The sequence below is a fragment of the Eleutherodactylus coqui genome, chromosome 4 (genome assembly GCF_035609145.1).
Source record: "Eleutherodactylus coqui strain aEleCoq1 chromosome 4, aEleCoq1.hap1, whole genome shotgun sequence".
NCBI classification, from domain to species: domain Eukaryota; kingdom Metazoa; phylum Chordata; class Amphibia; order Anura; family Eleutherodactylidae; genus Eleutherodactylus; species Eleutherodactylus coqui.
In genome coordinates this window covers 227,828,643-227,853,600 of record NC_089840.1, presented here as the reverse complement: position 1 = coordinate 227,853,600, position 24,958 = coordinate 227,828,643, and the positions used below count along the sequence as shown (strand labels likewise).

At 41.2% G+C, this 24,958-nt stretch overlaps 1 protein-coding gene across 2 annotated transcripts in view; it reads right to left on the bottom strand.

The window, feature by feature from the left end:
- Positions 1 to 24,958, bottom strand: part of CABCOCO1 (ciliary associated calcium binding coiled-coil 1) — a 114,590-nt gene that overhangs the window by 13,992 nt on the left and 75,640 nt on the right. For both annotated transcript variants that reach the window (XM_066598809.1, XM_066598808.1), the window contains one exon: positions 8,388 to 8,516. In XM_066598809.1, coding sequence (XP_066454906.1) covers positions 8,388 to 8,516 — 129 coding nt within the window. The remainder of the gene's footprint in view (positions 1 to 8,387; positions 8,517 to 24,958) is intronic.

Genomic DNA, 24,958 nt, shown 5'->3' with positions numbered 1-24,958 from the left:
AAGTTAAATATCAAGTTAACCTTTTTCTACATCTGTCCTGACAGAATAGGTGATAAATATATGATCGCGCTAGGTCCAACCACTGAGATCCCCAGGAATCATAAGAATGGTACACCCCAAGGCAGCCTTAGGAGCCATGAGAATGCATGACCCTCACTCCATTCCTTGTCTATCTTCCACTGCCCCATAGAAGTGAATGCAGCAGTAGTCACGCATGCATTCACCAAGGGAGATGCAGGGTGCACCATTCTCATGATCCCTAGAGGTCTAAGTAGTCCTAGCAGTTCGACCACCAATAATTAAACATCACTTAGCCTATGGATAGGTTATAAATAGTGATTAAAGAACTTTTGAAAGGTTCAGTCCAACTGGTTCTCTGAACATTTGCAAACAATTTGGTTTGGTCTAAATTAGTCCGAACCGAACTGGAAATTCACCAAAACCCTTAACACTATTGTATGACAATGTCTAAGAGCCATAATAGCCCTGTATAACACTCCGAGCATGTTATACAGGGCTTTTACAGTGTTCTGGACTAGTGTTGAGTGAACCAAACCAGTAGAACCCTGTTTCGGGTAGAACTTTGCAAAAAACTCAGTTCGGGTTTGTGCCACTTAACACTACTATTTTGGTGGGGTAACCTCTTTAAAGGGGTTCTGACACGAATTAGATAAAAATCTTACGCTTACCTTTGTTCCTGATGTTGTCCTGCAGCGGGGTCATCTCCCAGCAGGCTCCTCTTCATCCTCCGATGAGCCGCTCACCCTCCGGGAATCCGCGCATGCGCAGTGGAGAGGTGCCCTCTGACAGGAGTCAGGACGGGCCGTGTCTCCACTGCGCATGCGCAGAACTCTGACTTCAGCCAGAACGGACGGGCTGCCCACAGCAAGCACTACTTGTGACGTGCTTGCTGTGGGCGGTCCGTCCGTTCACCTCGGAAGTGGCTGACAAACGGAGCAGGGCATGAAGCGGTCATTTTGACCGCTCCTGCTCTGCTTCCAGAAGCCACTGAAGAAGATGCCCGACGGAGGGGACGTGCCTGGCGATCGGTCCTGGCCAGGCAAGGTGAGTAAAAATTTTTGTTTTTCGGGTCAGAACCCCTATAAGAAATACTATACGAAAGCAATCACCAGCAGAGCAGATACACAAAGTGTCTCATCCTGCATAATGTAATATCCACTTTTCCATGAGTAAACGCAGGCCTATATTTTTACTCTTTCTGTAAAGGCCAAGACAACAAGGAATGACATATGATATTTTATGTGAATGTGTAATAAAGTTATGTTTAGATTCTGCCATCTGTTTTATGTAGAATTTAAATATTTTAAAATGGAGTTAGGGAATAGTTATTTTTATTCTAGAAGGCTATAGCATCTAAAATAACCTGAGAGAGAGAACACAGACGAGTTAAGAGGGGTTTATTGGAAATAACAGTCATATTTAATGTCACATTGTATTGCTTCATAGTTATATGTCTATTTCAGGAAAGTATTAGAATAATAGATTCCATCCCCTCACAACCTCCAATGTTACACTGAAATAAGAATAGCCTGGAAGAAAAGACTGAAAATACAATTGACTATTAAAGTATTATTTTAAGGGAAAAAAATAAATTGAGAGATCTTATAATTACTCTATTCTTTAGAAGCAATCTCTTAAAATGCACAAATATGAAGTCAAAGTTCCGGCATCTTTATGGTAATGTGTTCAAAATAACTAGTAAACCGTGCAGTCCTCTGGGGGTATCAGCTGATACACCTTCTGCATGCTGAGTGAACCACTAGTACAGCCATTACTGGGGTGTCCTTCAGCTTTTGACAGACCCTGAAAGGCATATAACTCTGAGTTGTTGTGCAGAGTCGTAGTCTTGCCTTACCCCCTCCTTCTACGTTATCTTGTGTGTTGGTTTTCACTCGACTTATAAAGTCCTGCCTATGAACCAGGAATATCAAGATCAATAGTACCATAGACCATGTCTTCATATAGGAGTGAAGTGGAAATGTGGGTGGATACAGAAAAGAAGAGTTTAAATGGACACTAATAGAGATGAGTGAGTACCAAAATGCTCGGGTGCTCGTTATTCGAGTCAAGCTTTTTGTAATATTCGAGTAATGAACCCCTATTGATCTTCTCCCATTGAAAACAATGGGCGATATCGCTAAAAAAAAAAAAAAGAACATGGTGCGATTTGTTTTCTTCATCACATCGCAAAACGGTGCTATGCAGGAAAACATTGCAAATGTGAATGAACCCATTCAAAAGAATGGGTTTCATATTTGTGCGAGATCTGTGTGTCTCACAACGCATAAATCTCACACAATTTTCTCGCCAGTGAAAAGGAGCCCTAAAAGAGAGGGGCTTACTCTGTTCAGCAGCCTAGTTTTCAGTTACAAAGATCATCCCTCATTTTGGAGCACCTGTCCTGCATTATTCAGACAACCCATTGATCTGAATGGACCTTGAATATTACTCATTTTTCCTTGTGATGGCACTGGACAGAAATTGTACACTTTCTGCTAGGTTTCCTTACAGATTGCAGATGATCACTGGGAGTCCCAGTAGGGGGACACTTTGTGATCCGCTTATCATCAAGGGATACTTTTAAGGCTGGCCATATACTTTAGATTTTGATCGTCCGAACCTTTTCTGGGTCCAGAGATTCATTCAATGGGTATAGTGGCTGTCTAATAACCCGACGTGAACATCTGATCCTTCTGTCCTCAGCAGTTTTCTCACCTCTCTGCATTCAGAACACATGCATGCTCAGCCAAGCCAAGCATTTATGGGAGTGATGGACAAGATAGCTGCTGGCTGAACACTGGGCTGACAGCTATCTTATGTGTATGGGTAACCTCACAAGTGAGGAATGTCCCTTTAAACAAATATTCCTCAGCCTACAGCAACTATACACTAGACTTTATTGTTTAGGGTAGACTTTATTCTTAAGGGTATGACCACATCTGGTGGATATGCTGCACATTTTTTGCTGCATGTTTGTATGTGGAAAAATACAGTGCATTACAGTAGCAGCAAAGTGGATGAAATCTATAAAATAAAACTCATCCACACACTGTGTAAAAAATCTGCAGCGTAAATAGACCTGCGTTGTGGATTTTATCCCTTTCCAATCCACTGTCTGACGTCTTAAGACATTATGATTTAGGGCTGTACAGCTCCGATGTTGAAAGACGTCCGTCGGGGTTCTCTTACTGTATATTGCCAGCCTGTCTGCTGACAAAGCCTATCCAACATGTCACCTCATGCAGTACTGGCTTTAGCCAGCATATAGCGCCGTTGTATAACAGCAGAAATAGAGCAAGCCCCTTAGGAAAACCAGGATACAAATTGGATTAGAAACAGTTAAGACTGCAGCATGCAAACTAATGCTGCAGATTAGTTGCTGAACTATTGTGGATTTTCCCCATTGAGTTCAATGGATAAGTCAAAATCCACAACAAATCCAAAAACTGTTAAGGATTTTTCAGCAGCTTGCCCATGGATTTCCATCAAAATCCATAGGGAGGACATTGTGAAAAATGTAAAGAAAAGCTGTTGAAAATATATATTATACACACCTTGTGGATGTTCTTCCTGCAGCCCTGCTGGTCCCTAAATTCTGGCCACTAGGGAAGACGTGCCATATAGACATGTGACAGCTGCAACTAATCCCAGTTTGCGGCAGACATATGGGCCAAGTCATTATAGCTGAAGGCTAGTAGATTGGTAGGGCAGCAGGCAAGACTGATCCTGATTAGAGATGAGCGAACGTACTTGTTAAGGGCGATTTCGCAATCGAGCATCGCTATTTTTGAGTACCTGACTACTCGGGTGAAAAGATTCGGGGGGAGTGGGGGGGAGAGAGAGCCCCCCCTGTTCCCCACTGCTACCCCCCGCTCCACCACGCCGCCCCCCGGTGCCCCTTGAATCTTTTCACCCGAGTAGCCAGGTACTCGAAAATAGCGATGCTCGATTGCGAAATCGCCCTTAACGAGTACGTTCGCTCATCTCTAATCCTGATCCACAGCAGCAAATACACACCAAAATGGGCCGGACACATTTCACGCATTAAATTTGCAACGTGTGCTCATACCTTTAAACTCCTAGAAAAAATGTCCTTTGACCCGACTGACTGCATTTATATAAATATACATTTTTATTAAATAAGGCTCGTGCCTAGCAATGTCTTCTGATTATTTCTACAGACAGAACTGACATGCCTGTAATTTCTTCTGAATTTCTGTGTTATCCTGTCGGTGTTAACCTTTATCGCATAAAAGTCCATTCGTGAAATATAAAGAAAAGACATCTAAATTGGGGGTAATAAAGGTTCCCTGAATGATTGCACCATTTGACACACTGTAAAATTCTATCTGCCGTACCGCTGTGCTGTGACTCATAGAATAATTAGGATTTAATCTGTATATTATAGAAGATTTAATTCACTGTTTTAGTTCTTTCATTTCATTTATTTTAAACATATGAAATACTCGGTGATTACATTAGGTCTCGGTGATTGAAATGCTCACACATAACTTAATATTTAACTTAAATGAAAAGTGTGCTTCTGCAAATTATTGTCAGATAGATGTTTTCTCCATTATTATTATTGTGTGAACATTATTGTAATTCATGACTCATTACGGGAAAGAAATGGGAGTAAGAAAGGTTACATTGCAAATCAGTAAGTATTCAACCCAGATTACAAGATGAAGAGATGTTGAACTAGATTGTTAGGCTGGTTTCAAAACACTACATGAAAGGCAAAGTCACTCACAAAAACGTGAAATAGATACCTGCAAACTGAGTGGCCATTATAGGCGATGAAGAGGTTGCGCTTGTACCCTGGGACCTATGGGGGCCCTACAAGGTCTTTGACCCACATGAAGAGATCAGTACTTTGACCCACATGAAGAGATCAGTACTTTGACCCACATGAAGAGATAAGTACTTTTCCCCACATGAAGAGATAAGTACTTTTCCCCACATGAAGAGATAAGTACTTTGACCCACATGAAGAGATCAGTACTTTGACCCACATGAAGAGATCAGTACTTTGCCCCAGATGAAGAGATAAGTACTTTGACCCACATGAAGAGATCAGTACTTTGACCCACATGAAGAGATCAGTACTTTGACCCACATGAAGAGATCAGTACTTTGCCCCACATGAAGAGATCAGTACTTTGCCCCACATGAAGAGATCAGTACTTTGCCCCACATGAAGAGATCAGTACTTTGACCCACATGAAGAGATCAGTACTTTTCCCCACATGAAGAGATAAGTACTTTGACCCACACGAAGAGATCAGTACTTTGCCCCACATGAAGAGATAAGTACTTTGCCCCACATGAAGAGATCAGTACTTTGCCCCACATGAAGAGATCAGTACTTTGACCCACATGAAGAGATCAGTACTTTGACCAACACGAGGCCCAAAGCTACTAGAATATATGATTGTTGGGGGACCCTGATACAGATTTTGCATTCGGATCCCGAAATTTCAAGTTATGCCTCTGCCTAAAAAAAATAAAATAAAATACTGTATGCCCTCTTACTCAATAGACTTAAAAAACATTCCTCTTAAATTACGAAAAAACAAGTACTACAACTTATTAGGCCTTACATTTTCGCAATAGGAAAGCATGCTTTGTTGTCCAAAGCAACCAAAGACAGTTGAGCTTTCATTAATTCTGAACAAATCCAAAGGGTTGTCCTGCAGATAGGTCATGACTAGTTGAAGGTTGGGTCTTTCTTAGGGCGACTGTCAATGTGTACAAAGCAGGAGGCCATACAGCTTCGTATACTCCTCAATAGGAGTTGTGCTTGCACTGCAACTCACAATTCACACACCACTACAATATGTCCAGTTCCATACACACTGATCATCACCATGAGAACAGCTGATCAGTAGGGGTCCTGAGCTGTGGTTGCCCACCGATCAACTATTCATGACCCATCCTGAGGATAAGACATCAATAGTTAAGAGGTGGGCAGCCCTTTTGAGTCTGGAGGGATACTAATTATTCTTGTAGAGACCACTAAGATGTGAGGAGACTTATAGACATTGCAATGCTCCCTGGGAGAAGATATTCAAGTGGGAGATGGAACATGCTATGTAGGTGCTACAGAGGCATTTTCTATCTCTCGTATCTGAAAGGATTTAAGAAATGAAATTAGAACCGTTTGCCATGGACAACAAAGGAATTAAGAGGCCATATCTCTTCCTGGTAAAGCTAGGTTACAATAAGTAGGATTGTTCACATATTTTTAAGACTTCTGAATGGTAAGTCTAACATTCGCCTTTGCTGTACTCTTCCATATTAGTTGTTATCTGGGTTTCTCAGAAGCAGATATAGCTAAAAAAAATGGTAAAAAATAACTGAATGGCTCATAGTCATTCTTAATATTTGGTGGAAGGACTTTTTAAGACTTCCTTTAAATTAGTTAATGGGAGTCAATATCTAATGCGTCTAAAAAGTAAAATGGTGCACATATTTATATGGTTCCCATGTGTTCTCAGCCAAATTTCCAAAAACAATGTGTAATCCAAGGAGCTCAGAGCTGCTGTCATGTGGTTTGGTCAGCTGCAGTTGGTGAGGAACCTGAACCAATATGTCTTGTGAATATGCCATAAATATTAAAGATGGGAATAATCCTTTAGGGTGGCTTCACACGAGCGTGTTATTGTGCGTGCATACGCACGCACAAAAACACGCTTCTATTTGCAATATTGCATTCCCTATGGCGTGTTCACATGTCCGTACTTTGCAGGTGCGTTCCTGTAAAGATAGGACATGTGTGCACCATAGGGAGTGCACATATTGTTTTCAATAGAGCCGCGGCTGCTGCTAGCGGCTTCATTGAAAACAATGCTCTGCCGGGCCCCTGCATTCTTTTTCAGGGAAGGGCTTTACATATAAGCCCTACCCTGAAAAAGAAAGATTTTAGTGTAAAAAAAAAATATATATATATATATTTATATACTTACCTCTCCGCAGCTGCCGTCATCCCCGCCGGGATGAAGAACACATCTGCCGCATGTGGCAGGGGTGACGGCAGACCATTGTTTTCAATGGAGCCGGCGGCAGCAGCTGCAGCTCCATTAGAGACAATGCATGCATTTTTTTTCTTTTTTTACACTAAAATTCAGTTTTTCAGGGGAGAGCTTATATGTAAAGCCCTTCCCTGAAAAAAAAACTCAGGGGTGTCGGCAGGTCATTGCCTTCAATGGAGCCGCCGGCAGCAGCCGCGGCTCTATTGAAGACAATGCACTGACCTGCATTCACGTGTGTTTTTGCATGTACATGGGTGCACACCTATGTACGCACAAAAACACGCTAGTGTGAAGCCACCCTTAATGTGTACTTAGAAGAAAAACGTGTAAAAAAGAAAGATCTTGCGCATCTTGAGGGAGCAATAAATAAAATAAAGCATTTGAAAAATTCTCAATGCAAGTGACTTACTTGTACTCCATGGAGACCCCCCCAAAAAACGAGTAATGCACTTTGCAGTCACCAAAAGAAACATCCAGGGAAACTCTGGCCTGCAATCTGCCATTCTCCGCTCCTCCACCCTCTCCCAGCACATCGTCTGCCCTCTTCCTATTGGTCACTTGGCTTGGATGGAGAAAAGACACCCAACTTTCATCTGCCAACAGGGCCCGTTGATCGGTGCAACGGTTAACCCAAAGCTTTGGGTTAGACCGTGTACACCAGGTGAGTCCCTTGTTTATACAAGTTTGTGTTCATTATGCACTTTATATACTAGTCCTGCACTAAGGAGGTTCACCTGAGTGCTGTTCTTATATTGTATTAATATGTACTTAGAAGGCCCAGAAGATCCACAGGTGGGCCCAGGCTAAAACAAAATAATGGATCTTAAACATCCACCAGAACACAACTTCATCATAAAGTTCTGGATGTTCAATAATAGCAATAAAGAATTAATAGTGAAATTAAATGGTAATCATACAATTTTATGGCATGTTCCTAGATGTCATTGTGCAGGGAACTACCCCACGGCCATATTGAATCTCTGCACTGCAGGTGGCTGGGAACTTCTCTGGGCAAAGAAACACTGTGGAGGAGCTGCAAAGTTTAGCATTCATTCTAAGGATTGCGGTGGTCCTGGCAGTCAGGCATCTACTACTATTGGAAGGCCATCAGTTATTATGATGGGAAAACCACTCTAAATGTATACTTGTACAGGTTCTGTATAAATGAAGGGTGGGCTCAAGGAGCCCCAGTTTGATATCGGTCTGATATCCTAAAACATATGTAGGAAGAGATGGCAGACTTCATATTAGGCCACATGGATGTGATGTCCTAAAAGAAAATCTCTCATAAATGTTAAAAAAAGACAACATAGCAACATAAACTAAACATACCTCATCCATTTCCATTTCTTCTTTTGGGACTGGTGGTGTTAGAAATTTTGCATACATGTCATACGGTATCCCTTCTTCAAGTGGTATTGGGAATGGTGCTTCTACAGATTTCACAATCTCCACGGTTTGCTGCAGACGAAGAAAGAGCATTTAACACATGGTAATTTGCTCTGACCCATACTTAGCATTTATTTAGGTATTATATTAATCAGGGTATCTCCCCTCAGTTACTTTTACAGTATCGCTTCCACTTGGCAAAGTAGCATGCTTTTACATGACACGATTATCAGGTATAAAACATAAAAGTGGTTGCTGGTCGGCTGTATATCTCCCCATGAGAATGTGTGGACGAGTACTAAACGCTCTATGGGGTCAAACCGTATCAATGATTGTTCATCCCCATTAGGCCCCCTGTCCACAGGTGAGGCAGAATATCGCTAGCAGGGGAGAGAACTGTCAGTGAGCTCGTGGACAGGAGGCTGCGCTTTCCATAGCAACCCTATGAAAAAGCGTGCACTGCGTTACTCATGGATGGATTATTGCCGCGGGTAACGCAATGCACAATCGCCCATGGACAGAAGCCTTAAAGCCGATCATCTGCTGTGTATGAACGGCAGTGAATGAGCGGTGATTGACATGCTTTGTTGATTAGTACTTGTTACAGTCTGCCAGGATGTAGACATTAAATAGTCAGAAGGGTTGTGGATAAAGGGGATTTTACAACTGCAGAACTTGGAGTCAGGAAGGAACTTTCTCTGAACAGTGTTGATCCAGGGATTAATTATGAAGTAGAGAAGGATTTTCTTTGCCCCAGGTTGGAGTAAATTGGCTTATGCCTCATTAGGGTTTTTTTTTACCTTTTTCTGGATAAACATGGTGGTGGTGGAGGGGGGAAGGAAACAGGCTGAACTGGATGGACATTGTCTTTTTTCAGCCTAGCATACTATGTTAATTCTCGGCCAATGTACATGGACCATTATTGAAGCTAAGCTTTAGAATTGAAGGAATGCTACAATCAAATAGGTGGCGCTGCAGTGTACGAAATACATGATATGGATGTGACGTTGGTGACCCTAACTCTGCCTTAATCAGATTAGGAAAGGGAGTGGACCACCCACCCTGAAAAGGGTGATCCCACAGTGGGAGCCTAATCAGATTCCCTAGCCGTCTCTGAATCTAATATGGGAGAGAAAAACAAAACCCCAGAAGGGCAGCTCAGTACCAAACGGAAATACAAAAGAAACTGTAAAACAAGAGACCATGTGAAAGAAACAGCAGTACAGAAGAGATAGGCAGAAGACCATACTCAAAAGTCCACAGTCCAAAATGTCATACAATCAAAGTCCAGTACCAATAAACAAGGACCAAAACCTTCAAAAACCTACAAACCTTTATACAAAACCAAGATACAAAAGTGTTACCACGTCCTCTGCATAGAGGTGCTGGAATCAATATCTTAAAGTGACACTGATAGCTTGACTGGGACAACTGATAGATCAGCCAGCCAATCAGTAAAATAACAGAATGGAGATGTTTCTCCCACAGTGTCTGATGCAAAATGAAACTGCACATGCACCGGCACATGTATCATGTGGTTTCATGCTGACAGTGTGATGTCAAGCTGGGCCCGTGCAAGTGCTTGGCTAAAGGTGGCGCTGACAATACTAGGACGGTCACTATGTTCAGTATTATTATATGGGGACTACTATGTTTGTAAGTATAGCACCATTATATAGGTAAAGTATGCTTTATGTTATTGTTTGAGAGTAATGTATAATAATAATAATAATCTTTAGTTGTATAGCGCCAACATATTCCGCAGCGCTTACATAGACAGGGGGGATACACAAAGACAATACAAAAATTACAGAACCACGGTTATATAGAAATCAGTTGATGGAAACAATAGGGGTGCGGGTCCTGCTCCAAGGAGCTTACATACTACAAATAGTGGGGTGATACAGAAGGTAAAGGGGCTGGAGAGGTGCACAGTATGGTGAGGTGGAGAGTGAGGGATGCTATACACATAGACAATGGTCAGACATTTAGCCATGTGACGGCAGAAAGTGTGACTGCAGGAGCGGTTTATGATGGCTAGCAGGGATTGCAGTCAGTAGGTCAGGGAGCATGTTATCAGGGGGAGTACAGAGGGGTTTGTTTAGGGAATGCGGTATGCCTCCCTGAAGAGGTGCGTTTTTAGAGCACGCCTGAAGTTCTGCGAGTATAGCTGCGATGTATAGCTGGTTTAGGTAATGATATGGACTATTTTAGTTTAGGATAACTCAACTGCAGTAATATGTGTTACGTATATAGCTTAATTAAAAAAACAAAAACAAACAGCATATCCTGTATATACAGTATGCATTTATTTTATGAAAGGAGTGGGGGAATGTAGACCATATATATGACTATGGTGGGATAGTTTGAAAAGTGTACAATGCAAAGAAAGGTGTTGGTAGTATATTAATAAGTAATGACATAAATAAGAATGATGTCTTTGGAGGGAGACACAAAGCTATAACTTATAGGGAGTCCGTTATACCTGAACCCGGGTTTTGAAGCACAAATAAATATTTTTAGTGAAAGGCAGCAGAATCTTACTCAGGTTAAATAGAAGGTATGGTAATGATTGCATTCACTCAGGAACATAATGTACTACATCAGTTGCATTAATTGCATTTCACTGTAGAAACACATTGGATATAATTGCTGCCCAGAGAATTTGTGAGCATCTTAATTTTCTTTTAGAGCAGAACTGGTATCTAAGAGAAACGAAAAGAACATTTTGTCTTATAAGGCATAAAAAAAACACACAGTATGAAAGAAACAAAGATTCGAGTTGATTCTGTGATTTATTGTGTCTCTGCAGAGTTCTTTTGATCCTTGACTATGCCCTTTGTCCTCTCCCACAATACAATATGTGCTTTAATAGCTACAACATCAGTCTAAAGAAAAACACCAAAAAGCTATTTCACTTACACTTCTCGCTAGCAGCCAGGTTATGTCGCCTCTTAGTTTTGTTTAAAAATATTACAATTTCAGACAAGCAACAAACACATTGTATATGTATTATACAATAAGGAGAAGTCAAACTTTGGGCACCATAGAGGAAGGTAAGTGGAGTGACGTCCTCAAGATCCCAAAGCTGTCCACGAATAAGGGTGGCTTTGCATGGGACAACTATCGCCCGAATAGTTAAGGCCCATTTAGACACAACGATTATCGCTCAAAATTCGTTCAAAAGCCGTCTTTTGAGCGATAATCGTTGAGTGTAACTCACTGACATTGCGCAGTTTTCGTTAAGCCGTCGCTCATGGTTGTCTTTCAGCATGCTGAAAGATGACGATGAGCCTTATCAGGGATTCACAGCTGGATACAGCTGATACTATTGTTTCAGCTGTATCCTGCTCCATGATGACAGGCTAGGTATGAAGAACACAGCGGTCCAGCTCTGTTCTCCATACCCGGCACGGAGCGCTCTGCTGTGTAACAGCCGGGCGCTCCATGCAGAAAACAGCTGGATGTAGAAGGCAAGCGGGGACACCCCGCTTGTCTTCTGCATCCTCCGCTCCGAGCACTCGGCTGTATAACAGCAGGGCGCTCGGAGCGGGGAACAGCTGTATGCAGAAGACAAGCAGGGACACCCTGCTTGTCTTCTGTATCCTCCACTCTAAGCACTCAGCTGTATGACAGCTGGGCACTCGGAGCGGGGAACAGCTGGATGCAGAAGACAAGCGGGGACAGCTCGCTTGTCTTCTGCATCCTCCGCTCGCAGCGCAAGGTAATCGCTCATCTTGAGTGATCATCTTGCGCTGTAAATGACATAGCGATTATCGCTCAAAAGACATCTTAATCGTTGTGTTTAAATGGGCCTTTACTCGGAAAAGTCCCTAAAGCAAGTTGTTAGCATACAAACAATTGTTGTTTATGTATTTTCCCAGTGAGCGATTGCTGTTCACTTGCTCATTTTAGCATCTGCTAAAGCACACACCTCCCTGAAAAGGTATTGGCTAGTTGTTGAAAAACAAGCTATTACCTGTTTATACCTGACGATACTCCATCAACCAGCGACTATTTTTAGGTAAGCCGAAATGAAGCAACTAACGACTAATGAACAAATTCTCACTCATTACATGGTTGTCGCTGCAGCTTACACTCGCTCTATTGTGCGACTATTTGGACAATAGGTTATCTTAATTGCATTTGATAAGTGGAGTGTATAGAACTACTTTCTTTTTAATATACAGTAGAATTGTCCGACAACCATTTGAAGGAATATGTCTATTTGAAAATGACCCATTAAATAAATCACATTTTTGTGTTAAACATATTTTTTGGGTGATTTTGTTGTTCAATTTTTGGCCTCAGTCTACATTTTTTTAAATAATCCTAAAATCCTGCATTTTTCCACACTGACCGCAGAGCCTAATAGGCTGTTTTTTGTGACCTGTAGAGAAACCTTTTTAGCAGTCATCTCACTAACATCACGGGCAGGATTACACTGAGAGGTAACACCTATATGTAGATAACACAGAATCCACCATTCACAATAGGTTCTAAGTTTTGACTATCTACTCCCCCTCCCTGAAAATGATTTCTGTAGAGGTCACAGGTCATGTCTGGAATAGTCAATGAGTCCCTCCGTGTCCATTGTGTGCATGGCCCATGTGGCTGCTGTAAAGCTACTCTTTAAATGCACTAAAGGCTATTAAATATAGTTAAGAAAAAATGGCGCCCTACACCCCCATAGTTATGTATAGAGAACAGAACATAAAAATTCTACAATCAGAAAATAAAAACAGATTAGAAAAATGGAAAATGTTTTTTGGATATTAATTAATTAACCCCCCCCCCCCCGCTGTATCTGCTGTTAGAATAGCCAAACTGATTGTGTTTAGACGTGTCCATTATCGTGCATTTTTGTTTGTTTGCAAGAATTTTGCACGATAATGGTCCCATCTAAATGAGGTATTAGGCTTTGTTCACATAGACACTTTTTGGCACTTTTTTCCAGCTTGTAAAAAAAAAATCTGAATTGAATACATTTTTTTACAATCGTATTTTAGTGGCATTGTTTTTTTTTTTGTAGCACCAAAATGCTAACATTTGACTGTAGGAAAAACACCACAAAATAGGTAACATTTAAAAAAAAATTACCATATGTGATGCCACCCTTACAAACCTGATGATGTTGGCAGTGACTTGAGTGCTTTATATCAGCGTTCCCCAACTCTAGTCCTCAGGGACCGCCAACAGGTCACGTTTTCTGGATTTCCTCAGTGTTGCACAGGTGATGTAATTATTGTCGGTGCCTCAGACATTGTCACAGGTGTTCTTACAATAGGATATCCTGAAAACATGACCTGTTGGTGGTCCCTGAGGACTGGAGTTGGGGACCCCTGATTTATATGGTCAGGAAACGTACTGCACAGCATTGGCTTTGTGGATCTCAACTTACATTTCCTGAATTTGCTAATAAACATAAAGGGGCTGTTCCTTAAAATGAACTTACTAGCTATCTAATATATCTGATCAGTGGGGATCCGACTGCTAGGACCCCCACTGATCACAAGAACTTAGGGGGGTAACTTTGAATCTTGGAACAACTCCTTTAATTACATTTTTAGAACTTGTCTTTAAAAACTCTAATAATGATAATTAATAATAAATAACAATCCTTTCACATTTTATTGATAATCTGCAAAGTAATACATCAATGAAAGTATTGTGTGATTTCTAAATCATAAAGAACCGTTCTTCACTATCAGAAATCTGACCTGAGTGTAGACTGTTCAGTCTGCTAGTCACATCTAAAAGATTTATGAAAGATTACATAATATATATAGACTTAGACAATGTGTGAATTTAGCCCCTCCAGTCAGTTGCTTTTCACTTTAGTATGAAACATCTGAAATGGCAACGAGGAATTTCATTACTATAATGCTCATATTTACCACATGGGCTGCAAGGGTCAGACATTTAAGTTATCCATCACTTTACCTGAAGGTTTTACAATCTGAGGCTGTTATGAGACAATCTCTCTGTTTCCAAGGCATTTCACATTACTTCTGTAATCCATACATTTGTCCTCCATCACCCCAACATAAATCTCTAGCATTAAGCTATGTGAATATGTTTCAGGCAAATTTGTATCAGCCTGAAGATAACATTATCCGTTAGAACGCCTATTGTTTAGAAAGGCGAAGAATGATAAAAACTACCAACGATAACCCCGCACACAAATGTAATGGTATTGTGGGAAAATCAGGACCGGCTATTTATTAGAGCTTTTTAGTAAGTTAAAGGAGTTGTACCAGAACTACAAGGTATCTCATTTGCACATAATAAGACATAACTCGCTGATCAATGAGGGTCTCACCCCTGAGATTCCCACTAATCCCACTAATCCCAAAAAACAGGGGTCCCGTGTCCCCTTTTCTAATCACTAATCAGTGAATGAAGTGCTGGTCGAGTACATGTAGTTGGCCCTCCATTCATGTCAATGGGGCTGATGGAAATGCCTGAGCGCTTGGGGCTCAACTATCTCCGCAGTGCCACTGAAAATGAATGCAGCAGCAGCTGGCTTGCAGGACCGTTGCGCCCTCAGTAAGGAGGACAGGGGACACGGTATCCCCATTCTCGAGATCAGTGGTGATCTCAGTAGTAAGATCCCCATCAATCAGTAAGTATTCCCTATGCTGCATATAGGGAATAACTTGTAATTCTGGTACAACCTCTTTAATGCCAGAAATAATTTACTTTAACAGACGCTGCATGAGAAAGCTTCCTAAGTCAGACTAATGAAAACAATGGGGGAGATTTACTAAGCCAAATGCACCAGATTTATGGTTCCATTTGCACCAAATTATTAACATACATCGCTGGCAGCACAGTTATCACATGTATACTTGACACTTTTTGAACTTCATTAAATAAATAGGCGTGGCTTAACCCTTTGCAATCCAATTTTGGATTCAGGGTTTCCTAGGGGGTGTTCTCTTTCTGCCATTATACAATGGCACCATCTGCTGGCTAGAGCCAGTACTGTGGTATGGGACATGCTGGAGAGGCCTCCAACAACAGAGCGGCCAGTTATATACACTAAGAATACCCTGCCGAATGTCTTCCGACATCAGAGCTGTACACCCTTCAATCAGAATGTCTAAAGAAGTCAGACAGTGGATTGGAAAGGGTTAATGGAAAATGGGATGTGGCTTATCAAGAAGGTTTAGGCTGCAATGGTGTGTGCCAACATTTTAGCTGAAAATACTGGCACAACGTAAGCCAACCAATAGGTGGTATGAAGTTAGATAACATATCTAAAGGTGCAACAGATTTATCAAACAACATAAGCCACTGTGAAAAGTTGATGCTGTCTGGTCTAAGGCCTCATGTCCACGGGGAAAATCAGGCCCGCTACGGGTTCTCCATGGAGAATCCGTAGCGGGTCCCTCCTGCCCAGCGGACATGAGCGCTGAAAATAAGAATAAACTCACCTCTCGCACGCTCCGGATCTTCCCTTCTTCGCGGCTTGCATGCCGTGCGCATGCGCCGGCTCGAAGAAAAAAGATCCGGCCGCGACGGAGACAAGATAAAGCCGCGAAGAAGGGAAGATCCGGAGCAGGTGAGTATATTCTGATTTTGGTCCGGACGGCTTCCATAGAAGCCTGCGGGAGCCGTCCCCGCGGGAGACCCGCACCTAAATGGAGCATGGTCCAGATTTTTTCATGCTCCATTTTTTTTAAAATCACTTTTATTGACCATCCGCGGGTATTTATCTACCCGCGGTTGGTCAATGCATCCCCATGGGATGCGGATCCACGTGCGGGTGATCCGTTGCGGATTTAAAATAATCTTTTGCCCGTGGACATGAGGCCTAAAGGTTCATTTATACTTGTAGAGTTTCTGCCAGGAATGAGCCCCGATCGACATTTTTGCAAATCGATTGTGCTCGTTCAGCTCTATTTACATGGAGCGATCAGCAGTACTGTATGTGCTCAAATGATCATTAGTGCGCACATACATATCCATTGTTGTCAGCGGCACACCCCTATTTACACACAGCGACGTGCTGCCGACAACAAATGATTTGTGATGCTGCATAAAAGATGTGATCACCCAACAACTGAGCTTCGTCAGCCGATCAGCAACACCTTCACACAGACTCATGATCATCAACATTTGTACGAATGTTTGTTCACAATTCCGCACCAAAATGCACACGACTAACTACAGATTTTGATGCGGAATGATCAGCAGATTCTGCCATTTTCAATTCTGTGTCAAAATCTGCATGTTAGCAGTGTGGATTTTGGTGCTGAATATTTTTCAGGAGGGCATATTCAGCAATGCTGTTGCAGAATACTCAATCCCGCGTCAAAGGCCCCAAAAAGTTCACATTGTGTAAATTTTAGACAGAGTTAGTAAACCACCTCTGCTGAGAAAGTGTTTACTTAAAGGGGTTTTTAGAGTTTTTTGTTTTAAACCCCATGCTACCAGACAACTGTGTTATCAGCTGCAGTCAGCGATATTCTGCATACAGACTGACTGCTGCAGCCAATCACAATGCACTGCTGACGGAATGTCATCAACTGCAGCTTGTAAACAGAACAGTAGGGAGCAAAGGGGATGCAGCACTGGAGCGGTGGGCTTCTAGAGCCAGTGAGTATAGGTTCTTTTAATATTTTTCATGCTGCTTTAAACAAAAAACAATTAACATGGAAAACCCCTTTAAGAATATGAGTTTACTAAGAAAAATCGGAGCCAATTTTCCTTAATCACAATATTACCTAAAACATTATTACCAGACGCATTGCTTTTATTAGCTTTAATTTAAAAAAAAAAATATCCTAGTTACCGCCTTAGAAGCAGCACCGACCCCGTGTGCCAGCTCTGCCAGTCCCATAAATTAGGGTGCTTTTCTGTGTATGCCCTGAAATAGTTGTGTAAAAGCATCCTCGTATTGTTAATTTATCTAACTAATATTGCTGCATATGTGGGCGCCAAAAAAACGAAACTCCAATATAGACAGATTCCCTCACCAGGTGACTTCTATCAATACGTTAGACAGCTTCATCCAACTAATGGAGTCCAAAGTGAAAGCATTCAGCCTGATAAATGGACTGTTAAACCCTCCACTTTGGCTAATCTCAGTAAGCACATCTAGCCCCTCACTCCTGGGTCTGGTTAGGCCTGTGATTAGCTACTAGTATATTTTTATGGGTCCCATTTGGAGTTTCCGTTTTTAAAAGCATGTGTATCTGTCTTTACAAGTAACTGCTTTTCCAGGCTGAATCTGGGAAGATAAATCACTGAAGCTTGAAAGCTGAATATGTGAACGATTAGTGTTTATGTTAAATGAAGTACAAGTAGAATATACAACATATAATAATATATAAGAATAATGAAACAATAGAACTGTCTGTATTGTTTTCATTGGACCTCTGCAGGTTTCAGATGCATTGTAAGCAGAGGATTCCACAGAAATGATAGACCATCATTGCAAAATTCAGAATGGGACCATATTTAATGTGTGTTTAGGTCTACAATTCTATGCAGATAATAATAATTATATTCACTGGGAGGCTTCCAGGAAGAAGCCTGTTGGCAAATCCCAGGTGGTCTCAGTGATGTATACGAGGGGCTGCTGATAAGTCTTTGGCTTTGTGTTCTTTTTTATTTCTATGGTAACGAATGTTACATCACATGAAAACCTTATGTGTCTCATATATGTTTTCAAAATTTTGTGTTTGTAGCTTATGACAACAGTGATCTCGGCACGTGGAAAAACAAAATGGCGGAGTCTAAGGCGATATTCACAGCAATGGAGGGCAGAGGAGTGATAAAATTCTTGTTTCTGCAAGGAAAGTCCGCGAAGGATATTCATGGTGATATGTCGCAGACATTAGGGGATTAATGCCCTTCATATTCTACAGTTAAGAACTGGGTTGCCAAATTTAAAACGGGCCACTTCAGCACCAATGATGAGGAACGTCTTGGACGACCGACAGAGGTTGTTGTTCCGGAGATCGTCGATGCTGTGCACAACCTCACACTGGAGAATCGGCCAATTTCAGCTAAAGGAATAGCAGACATCATGGGGATTTCTGGTGAACGTGTTTGTGTCATTATCCATGAACATTTGAGCATGAAGAAGCTATCTGCAAATTGGGTCCCCAAATATTTGACAACAGATCAGAAAAGCATGAAGTGATAACTTCCCAGTCCATTTGTCTGCATTTCCAGACTGATAAGAACTTCCTGGATCGACTGGTCACTATGGATGAGACCTGGATTTATTTGTATGATCCTGAAACCAAGGAGCAGTCAAAAGAGTGGAGGCACAGTGGTTCTCCTCGCCCAAAGAAGGTCAGGGTGCAAAAATCAGCCACTAAGGTGATGGCGTCTGTGTTCTGGGATAAGGAGGATGTGCTGCTAGTAAACTACCTTAAAAATAGTTCCACCATCAATACAAGGTAGTACATTGAACTTTTGGACCAATTGAAGGCAGCTCTGAAGGCCAAAAGGCGCAGCAAGCTGTCCAAAGGAATCTTGTTCCTGCAAGACAACGCCTCCGCTCACACTGCACAAGCGACCACGGCAAAACTGGTGGAGCTAGGCTTCCAGCTGGTTGACCACCCACCTTATTCACCAGATCTAGCTCCCTCTGACTATCATCTGTTTCCAAACCTGAAGAAACACCTTAAGGGGACCAAATTTCACACCATTTCTGATGCCATGGCTGCTACGGATGACTGGTTTGAGGCACAACCAAAATCCTTCTTTTTGCAAGGCTTACAGAACTTGGAATACCGATGTAAGAAGTGCGTTGACATCAGTGGAGAGTATGTGGAATAAATGTAAAGTTTCATCTTCCTATCTTTCTTTCTGGGTAAAGTCAAAGACTTATCAGCACCCCCTCATATACCTTTAAACCTGCGCTTTTTGTGAGTACAATCACTGTCTTCATATTAAACTCTACAAAAAGTTACTGCACTGGTTGTTTGTTTTTGCCCATGGATGCTATACCACTGATTGGGAACACATGTGGAACCATATGTGGAGTGTTTTGGATGGGTTTCCTGCTGGTGTTTGTAGAGGATTCCTTGGGATATATTGCTTTCCCTAAAAATCTTACCTGGAATGGTGAGATACATAGATTTAACATAACTTTATTAATACTCAACATGACATCAGCCATACTTTGAAAATAGTTGCAAATATTGAAAAAATGACTGCACCTATCAATTTCTAATGGCATTCTACCCTTAAATCATGTATCTCATGACCCCTTTTTCTTTGAGTTTTCTTGGCTGAATCAAAGATGGATGCGATGAGGCATTTTTACTTTTTTTTCACATGGATCACTTCTGCATGTCCTGGATAATATTACTAGCAAGTCTGGTCCAATTGCGCTCAGTGGATGTCTCTCTAGACATCTCTGAATAGGGATACTTTAATTATGATCAGCCTGAATATCATTGGGAGCTGTGAGAGGTAGCTGTATGTACCCATAACATTGTCAGGGCAAGCAGTAAAAGCATTTCTATGAGGGATGCCCTCCTACCACAGGTTTTGTAGAAGTTGTGTGTCTTGCACCTATGTAGATATGCCACTGATGTAGAGCCAACTCTGAACTTCTTGTTACAGTTATATAAAACCATATCTGCATGTTGCCTTCCTTTACAGCGGATCTCTTAGTATAATAGCCTAGTTACAGGTAGCATATTATAAGTTTACATCTTAAGAGTTACAATAATGAATGGAAGAAAAACATTGTGCTGTTTTCCCAAGTCTCTGCTGCATTGAGAAGCTCCATCAGAGGGTTTGCCGAGGTTTCCACCATGTATGACAGCAAGAATCGCTCAGCATGCATGTAGAGCAGCATGTCATTCTTGCTCTTGAAATGAAGGAAATCCTGACAGACCCAATTATAAGTCAGTAGGGCCTGACAGTGAATGTTTCGCACAGTTGTATGATGTGTCTGTCATAGCATTATGGCTTCCACTGTAAATGCATAATATTTTGCACATAGGCTACCAATGAAACCTAAACCCAATGCACTGCTTATATATGCACAGTATGTACAGTATGCTGTGTTTCTTCGGTGGATTCTACAGAATATGTGTGCTGAGGTTGATTTCTTGTCTAGGTGACAATCTTTTTCCTACATTTAGCAGGAAGTTCTCCACAAGCCCGTATTAGTCCTGAGCTGCTTTAGCAAGTGAAAGCATGAAAAATTATGACATGCCGCTTCAAGGTGAAAGGCACTGAAGAAAATATGCAGGAACAGACCAGACATCAAGTTATGTGTAATTTAAATACTGAGAGGGGCTTCAGATAGCCTTTATGCAGAGCAGGTCTAACTGGACCCTTATTATGGTGTTGGGTTTCGCTCCCCAATCAGAAGAGCTGCTACCGTCTGTGCTCTTGGGCTTATCCCTTGCCAACTGTTTTTGCTAACTTAGCACTTCCTCTGTTAACCCTTTGCAATCCAATTTTGGATTCATGGTTTCCTAGGAGGCTTTCTGTTTCTGCCATTATACAATGGTGCCATCTGCTGGCTAGAGCCAGTACTGCGGTATAGGACATGCTGGAGAAGCCCCCGACAACAGAGCGGCCAGTAATATACAGTAAGAATACCCTGCCGGACGTCTTCCGACATCGGAGCTGTACAGCCTTCAATAAGAATGTCTGAAGACGTCAGACAGTGGATTAGAAAGGGTTAAGGGAAGTCCTACACAGATTTTCTCCACCCGAACGCAAAAGGAATAGGACCCTCTCCTTCCAATGACCCCCATAGCAACTGCATGACTTGTCTCTATGGCACAAGCACCTTTGAAACAGGGGTATACCATAATCTACTAATGGGCATTGAGGGAACTCATATTAAGACCGGCGTATAAAATCCTGTTCTTAATAAATATCCCCCACAGTGTTTTGTGCCAAAACACTGTCTTTTTGCAGAATTTTAGGCTCAATTCATATCTTCGTTATTTTTCATTTTACTGTTCTTTTCTCAGACCAAAAAACTGAATAAATGGATCCCAATGATTTCAAAGGGGAATAATCTCCCTTCATTCACTTCAGTTTACATCCGTTCCATCATGGCTCTCCGATGCAAACCATAGAACAGTCTGCAGAGCTATTTCTTCTGTTCGAAATAATGGAACCATGATGGAATGGTCAATTGTGTTTTTTTCTTAACATTGAAGTCAATAGAAAACTGCTGCAAACGGAATGCTTTATGTTCTATCCATTATTCATTCCATTTAACGGATCCGTTTTTCTCAACTGCACATGTGCAAACAGAGTGTAATCAACGGATCCGTCAGGAACTGATGAGAAAAATAAACGTAGTGGAAACAAAAGGATATCAAAGTGTCTGTTTTTTGATGAATGGAGCCTTAGGCTAATTCTACACGAGTGATCGCGATTTTGACATTAGAAAATAACGGCAAAATCACGTCTTTGTTCATGCGATTTTTCCTTTTTCTTAGAATAATCTCACATTGCATTGCTGCCACCTGTGATAAAATTGTGCGGTAAAAGGACTTTCTAATGTTAAATAGCACCACAAAGCAAGTTTGTGCATTGTGATATGATAAAAAGGAGGCTCCATAGGGAAACATGGGAGATAAAAAAAAAAAAAAATTGCACACCACAGAAAGGTACAGCATGCCCCGATTTTTTTGTTCTTGCAACAATGCATCAGTGATTTTATCACCCGTATAAAACCACCCTTTTTGTGTGCTTTTTTGCGGCAAACAACATCATGGTCATGAAATTCATGATGTTTTTTTATAAGCCTTAAAAAAGGCTACAAAAAAACTCTGTGTAGGAAGCCTTAATAGGCCAAAATCCTGGTTACAGCGAGACGATTTTAGAACATTTCTGTTCTGCATGTTTTTAATTAGCTACCATCAATTTCATCTATTTAATAGGCCCTTCCATGTTATATAATAACAAATTCTTAAATTCAGTGTAACATTGTCATAAACACAAAATATTCTATTTAGCCGTGATATAAAACAGCATACGAGGCATAAGCCAGTATTTTGTGTTTCGGTATTCTGCTGTTTTCATTGCTGCAGATAATTATTCTGCCTTATGACCAAACCACATAATAAATAATGTAAGAGCAAGACGAATTATTTCAGTAGATCAGAACAGGAAAATGGGCTGATTGATGACTGCATAATGAATGAAATCCACAGATGTGATTGCTGTAGGAAGAATTGACTTTGCATAAGTTACTCATATACTGTAAAGATTTTCTTTTCCCCTGGCACAGTCTTATCAGAAATTAGCTTTGTGTAAATTGCCAGCACTGTTCATTATATGTACATAGTGGAAAATTACTGTTATTTAAAGCATCATAAAATTAATTCTGGATTACGGATCCTCCAGCAAATACTAATATGGGATTTAACATAATTTGTTCAGCTGAAAGGGTGGATTTGATGTTTCTTATAGAATTAAATTTTTGACTATTATTAATTAATGATGAAAAAAAAAAACATGTTCCTTAACGGTTATGAATTATTTTGGAAGGAAAAGAAGATTGTCACAATGAAGGAACAAAACAAAGAGGATGTAAATATAGAAATATATCAATCATATGATTAATTATTATAAGACATGGAGTAAATTTATAGAGGTTCTACGCCTAAATTAATTTTCAGAAAAATCATATTAAATTAGTACAGACAGACGGGGAATGGTATCATGTGACTGCTGTCAAGCTATTTGATCCTTTTTCCGCCATTAGCATAGTGCTAATCCATCTAGGAGATGGATAGCTGACTCATGCCTCTATAGATACTCTATCAATACCAGTCTCTATCAAAGTCTCTACAAGTAAATCTGCTGGTCTGCATCGTGTGAACATACTCTTAAAAGGGGTTGTCTAGTTTAAACTATTGATGACCTGTCAAAAGTACATCAGCAAGTGTCTGCTTGCAGGACCCTGGCTGATCAACTGTTTGCCTGGCCAGTGCGCTCATGCAGAGCTAGTTTCTGTAGGAAGCAGAAAACCCATTTCTACTGCCGTGGCCAGGCATGGTATTACAAACAAAGTTCCCATTGAAGTTAATGGTAATGTTGCCTGTAGTACCAAGTTAGGCCACTGCAGTAGGAATGGAGGTGTCTGCAGAAATCAGCTCAGCATATCAGTTCACTGGCCAGGAGAACAGCTGTTTCGCAAAGGTCACAAGTGGTGGATCCCTGCTTAACTACTATTGATGGCCTATCCTAAGGATAGAACATCAATAGTTTACAACTAGACAACCCCTTTAAAATGCACACCGCATGTCTATTTTACTGTTTTCATCCATCTAGTTGAAGCTCTTGACTGAACCCCTGAATGAGGTTCCAAATGCCATCTGAATGAAGCCTTAGCCAGTGAAATTGGGACGGTGGTAGACGCTTTGGAGTAAGGGTGATTTCACATACAGAGTTTTATTGCACTTTTTGAGCCAAGGCCAGAAAAGAGCTGCATAGTTTCACTGCTCTTACAGTAAAGAACCCTCTTTTATGTCGGTGTAGAAACCTTCTTTCCTCTAGGCATAGAGGGCACCCCTGTGTTACAGCCCTGGGTATAAACAGATAATGGGAGAGATCTCTGTATTTACCTCTGATATATCTATACATAGTTATTAGGTCATCCCTCAGACGTCTTTGTTCTGAAGCGAATAATCCTAATTGTCATAACCTCTCTGGGTATTGTAGTCCACCCATTCCCTTTTATTACTTTAGTTTCCCGCCTTTGAACCTGCTCAAGCTCGGATATGTCCTTCTTGAATACCGGTGCCCAAAACTGTCCACAATATTCCATGTGTGGTCTGACCACAAATGCCACTTAATGACATCAGTCTGCCACAGGCTGCTACAAAAAAAATGTATACAGTACTTTACTGAATTCCTCTGTAAAGAACAGTACAGACTTCTGTGCTATTCCATGCAGTAAAAAATGGGAAGCATGATGGAAGCCATTCGAATAGAGACCAAATTGTGGGTTTATGGTTCTGTTTATCAAATGCGCCAGGAGCTCTCTCAATGTATAAGGAAACCATACACTTCAGGACAGAGAGTGAAAGTACCTGTATTATAACATAGAACCAGTAAAAAAAGCGTGGAACACCCCTGAAGGATAAGTAGGACCTAAAACTTAGTATTGAGGCCATAAGTGGTTGAGGGCAAAAATCTAAGTTGTGGATACGAGTACGAAAGCACTGCCTACTAGATCAACACTAGATAAGGGGACCTTTTGTACCCTTATTAAAATATAGAACAACTAATAAAGTGTGGCGCACCCCTGAAGGATAAGTAGGACCTAAAACCTAGCATTGAGGCCGTAAGTGGTTGAGGGCAAAAATCTAAGTTGTGGATTCGAGTACGGAGGCACTGCCTACTAGATCAACACTAGATAAGGGGACCTCTTGTACCCTTATTATAATATAGAACCAGTAAAAAAGTGTGGAGCACCCCTGAAGGATAAGTAGGACCTAAAACGTGGTATTGAGGCCATATGTGGTTGAGGGCAAAAGTCTAAGTTGTGGATTCGAGTACGG